The following is a 3,639-nucleotide window of genomic DNA, read 5'->3' as shown; positions in this document are numbered from 1 at the left end:
TCCAGCCCACGTTCGATGAGGTCTCGGCGACACCGTTCTTCCAGAACGTTTTGCAGTGGACCGACGCAGTCGACAAGACGCTACCTGACGATGTGGCCTCGCTGACGCCAAAGTCTCGATTGTTTCTGCGGCAGTACACGCAGTACACGGCTGCCCTGACCGAGCTGGCGTTGCGCTCTATGGACATGGCCGCCGAGCTCGACCCGGCAGCGTATCGTGTCGAGTGCGGCGAAGACAGCGGCTTCTTGCTCTACGCACGGCTATCCGAGCGCCAACTCGCAAATACCGAAGCAGTTCGTGTCGCTGAAGCCGCCGGTCGGTACTTTAAGAACGCTCTTGCCGACGCGTCGTGCTCGCCGGTGACGACTCTGCGCGTGCACTACATGCTCGGGAAGCTCGGGAAGAAGATTTTGACGCTGCACAACGAGCGCCATCTTTCCTCGTCCTGGCGCTCGGTGCTCGAGTCGTTTGCAAACGCTGACAAGGCGCGCGTCGATGACGACGCCGACGAGTACCTCGTCCACGCCTTTCACCTGCTCCACGCGACACGCCTCAAGCTGCTGCTCGCGCCAGTACCTTGTAAGTTCAATGGAGGGATACTCACCCGAGTTTTAGGTGTTGCAGCGATGTACGCCGGCGACTGTGCCCGAGCTTCGCCACGCACCGCTGCCTCGCCTCGACGAAGCCTTGCCGTCAGCCGAGATGCTGGCGTTGATTGAAGCGTTTGCGTATGGAAAGGACGATGCGACCCCTGTGGTTCTCGAGACGGACCCGCGCAAGCGGTTTCAAGCCGCGCTGGAGAACTGCGTCTCGGCCCTCGAGGTCGTGCCGCAGGAAGACAAGTACTTTCACCCGGCATACTTTAGCCTTGCCCGCGGTGTCTTTTACGCCGGCGCAATCGTTGAGGACGAGACCAAATACGGGGCCGCCGCAGCACTCAAGGCGATGAAGCCACTCTTTGATAAGAAGCGGTCGCAGATCGTGTCCGTGTGGCTCTCCGAGTCGGACACGCACAAACTCGACGAGCTGCACCAGACGCAAGCCGCGTACGACAAGCTCCGGCTCAAGTATCACCAGTTTTACATGCATTTGCTCACGGCCGGCGGCGACTATGCGGTAGTAGTCTCATTGATGCGAAGGACAGCGTCTTGACACTTTATCTAGCGCATCTGTGAGATAACCAACTGGATCACGAGCAGCAAGGAAGAACACTGGGTGCTCGATGCGATGTTGGCGCAGGCACTTGTTGCCCGGAGCTACCTCGCGCGTGGTCGTGTGCTGGACATGTACATGAAGTGCCTCTTTCCGCAAAGCGACGACGAGCCCGCGTCTGCCAAGGCCGTGGCGCACCTGCACCGCATGTACGGCGTGTACATGGAGTCGCAAGATGCGTGGCAACGCGCACGTCCGTACAACCACGGGTACGCTCCAATGGCAAGATCTGAGTGGTCTGATGCAGTCTAGGTCGAGCATGGGTAGCTGGCTCTGGGAGGTGACCATGGCGTACGCTTTGGCCCAATCGTCACTGATCGAGTCAGGCGCGGACCTTCTCGGTGTCGTGGCGGTCGCGCATGTCAAGTCGCACCTCGATATGCGGGACCCATTGACGACAAACGAGACGAGCCTCCTTGGTCTCCACCTCGAGCTCAAGATGGAAGACCGGCGCGACTGGGCCGACTTGGTTGACAACACGCTCGCGTATTGCGCGACGACGTGGCCCGAGAAGACGAAAAGCAACAAGTCCAAGCTGCCGACCCCCAAGACCAAGCCACACCTGACGCTGGCGTAGATTTCCTTTCTATTGCATCCAAGACGAACATTATCAAGCTGTTGTATCTTCTACCAGAGCTTGTGGTTTGCAGAGTATTGCTGCTCCGGCGAGCACCCGTCCCAGCATTGTAGTCGATGTTTACCCATTGAAGTCAGAGAAGCCAGCAGCACTAGCGGTGCGGACAAGGCGTCCACGTCGAACGATTTTATGGGCACGTAGACATGGGTCACTCAAGCCACATATGATCCGCGCGGAGGCAGATGAGTACCGTCACGGAGTGACTATTTGTGACCGCTCGAGCGGACCGTGACCCAAACGTCCTTGGCATCACCAACGGCACTGACAAACCACGCTTTCGACACGCCCGCTCATCGCCGCCGCTTGCACGGGCAACGACCTGGTCGTCCGTAGGCGCATCCTCTACGACCAACACTTCGCAGCTCATCTGCGTCAGCATCTTCTCGAGCACGGGGAGGCGCGGGAGCAGCGTCGCCAAGTCCATGAACATATCTTCATCAACGTGGCTCAAGCCCAGCGCGGTCGCATGCTTGTTGAACAGCTCTACCGCGAGGTTGAGCGCATCTTCGTCGGTCGCTCGGTTGGCTTCATGGAGGTGCATGGAGGTCTCGATGACTTGAAGGGTCCCCCCTCGTCCTTGGTCGCGGGGCTCATGGAGCGCTTGTTCTTCTCCTGCGCGGAAAAAACGAAACGTGAAATGGATTTGCGGGGCAAAATATCCTCGGCATCTGATTGGCTTCGAGTCATCATGACGTGGATTGCTCTCAGGCCTGCGTGGGTCAAACACCCTGGCGCTCCGAGGATGCAATGCATCGATATTTTCCTGGACTCGAGTCGTGAAGCAATGCAACATCGAGACGCTGCATAAACCTAACACGACGTCACCGCTGTAGTCTTGTCTACCGGGCATGCAAGTTGCACACCAGTACACACGACGTTCTCTCTTCAGCGGCCGCCGTCCTGGTGCGCGAGGCTGTCTTGGCCCATGGGATGCTGCCCGTCGAATGCGCGTAAACACTTGGTACTCAGAGTCATACTTGGAAACGAATCCCGCGCAGCTAGCGAGTGCGGACGTATCGTCGCTACTGCTGCTACCAATAAATCGAGCTGCGAACCCGCCTACCTAGATGTTGTCGTCGCTGCAACTGTCGGGCTTCGAACTCTCGTCAAGATCTACGATTGCGCTGTTGTCGGCACTGTGCGTTGCGCTGCGCATGCACCCAGATTCGTCGATCGTACGCGCTCTCGGCACTGGCCCTCGCTCGCGTGGTCTGCTCCTCGCTGGATTTTCCAAAACTCGATGCTGGCCGCAGTGATTGCCACTGTGTGCGCTTGGCACAAAAGTGACTTGTTGACGTGGTTATATACCAAGAGGCAGTGTACGTTGAACTGGGTACTTTGTTCTAGGCTAGTACGCTTCTGTGCGGAACGAACGTAGCTCCAGACCGTCGGTGATGGCGTCAATGAGCATCGTATTGAAGGCAGCGGCGTTGTCCATAAACACTTGGTGGCCGGCGAGGGGCACCTTGCGCAGAGATGCATACTGCGTGGTCTTGAGTCGGTCGACAACGTCTTGGCCGTGGTTATAGTCCATCCAGTCCGATCCACCGCCATACCTAGTACATCTCTATCACAAGCGTCCTCGACGGAGCCATTTCGTTACGCACAGAAAGGTCACGGGCATCTTGATTTGCCCCGGAAGCAGGTCGTCCCGGAGCGCCCGCTTGCCAAAGGCGCCCTACAATACCAGCCTTTGTGAGCGACTGCAAGAGGTACTGTCGATTCGTACCGGCAAGAGGTGCGTGTTCATGGCCACGTCGCCCGACTTTTTCAGGGCCCAGTTGTGGTAC

The 3,639-nt window shown here is 58.1% G+C and overlaps 3 protein-coding genes across 3 annotated transcripts; 1 reads left to right on the top strand and 2 right to left on the bottom strand.

The window, feature by feature from the left end:
• Positions 1-185: 185 nt before the first annotated feature.
• On the top strand, positions 186-1,828 carry SPRG_17715 (hypothetical protein; the record flags this gene model as incomplete). Its single annotated transcript, XM_012357106.1, has 4 exons — positions 186-572; positions 802-1,116; positions 1,165-1,421; positions 1,465-1,828. 4 exons carry the CDS (start codon positions 186-188, stop codon positions 1,787-1,789), a joined length of 1,284 nt encoding a protein of 427 aa, XP_012212496.1. The 3' UTR covers positions 1,790-1,828.
• Positions 1,829-2,052: 224 nt separating this feature from the next.
• SPRG_17714 (hypothetical protein) lies at positions 2,053-2,477 on the bottom strand (the record flags this gene model as incomplete). Its single annotated transcript, XM_012357105.1, has 2 exons — positions 2,169-2,477; positions 2,053-2,091 (listed from the first exon to the last, which is right to left on the bottom strand). Exons 1-2 carry the CDS (start codon positions 2,388-2,390, stop codon positions 2,053-2,055), a joined length of 261 nt encoding a protein of 86 aa, XP_012212495.1. The 5' UTR covers positions 2,391-2,477.
• Positions 2,478-3,095: 618 nt separating this feature from the next.
• On the bottom strand, positions 3,096-3,599 carry SPRG_17713 (hypothetical protein; the record flags this gene model as incomplete). Its single annotated transcript, XM_012357104.1, has 3 exons — positions 3,096-3,405; positions 3,457-3,527; positions 3,579-3,599. 3 exons carry the CDS (start codon positions 3,597-3,599, stop codon positions 3,198-3,200), a joined length of 300 nt encoding a protein of 99 aa, XP_012212494.1. The 3' UTR covers positions 3,096-3,197.
• Between the last annotated feature and the right edge of the window lie 40 nt (positions 3,600-3,639).

The sequence above is a fragment of the Saprolegnia parasitica genome, assembly GCF_000151545.1.
Source record: "Saprolegnia parasitica CBS 223.65 unplaced genomic scaffold supercont2.733, whole genome shotgun sequence".
Lineage (NCBI taxonomy): Eukaryota > Oomycota > Saprolegniomycetes > Saprolegniales > Saprolegniaceae > Saprolegnia > Saprolegnia parasitica.
This window is presented reverse-complemented; position numbering and strand designations above follow the sequence as displayed.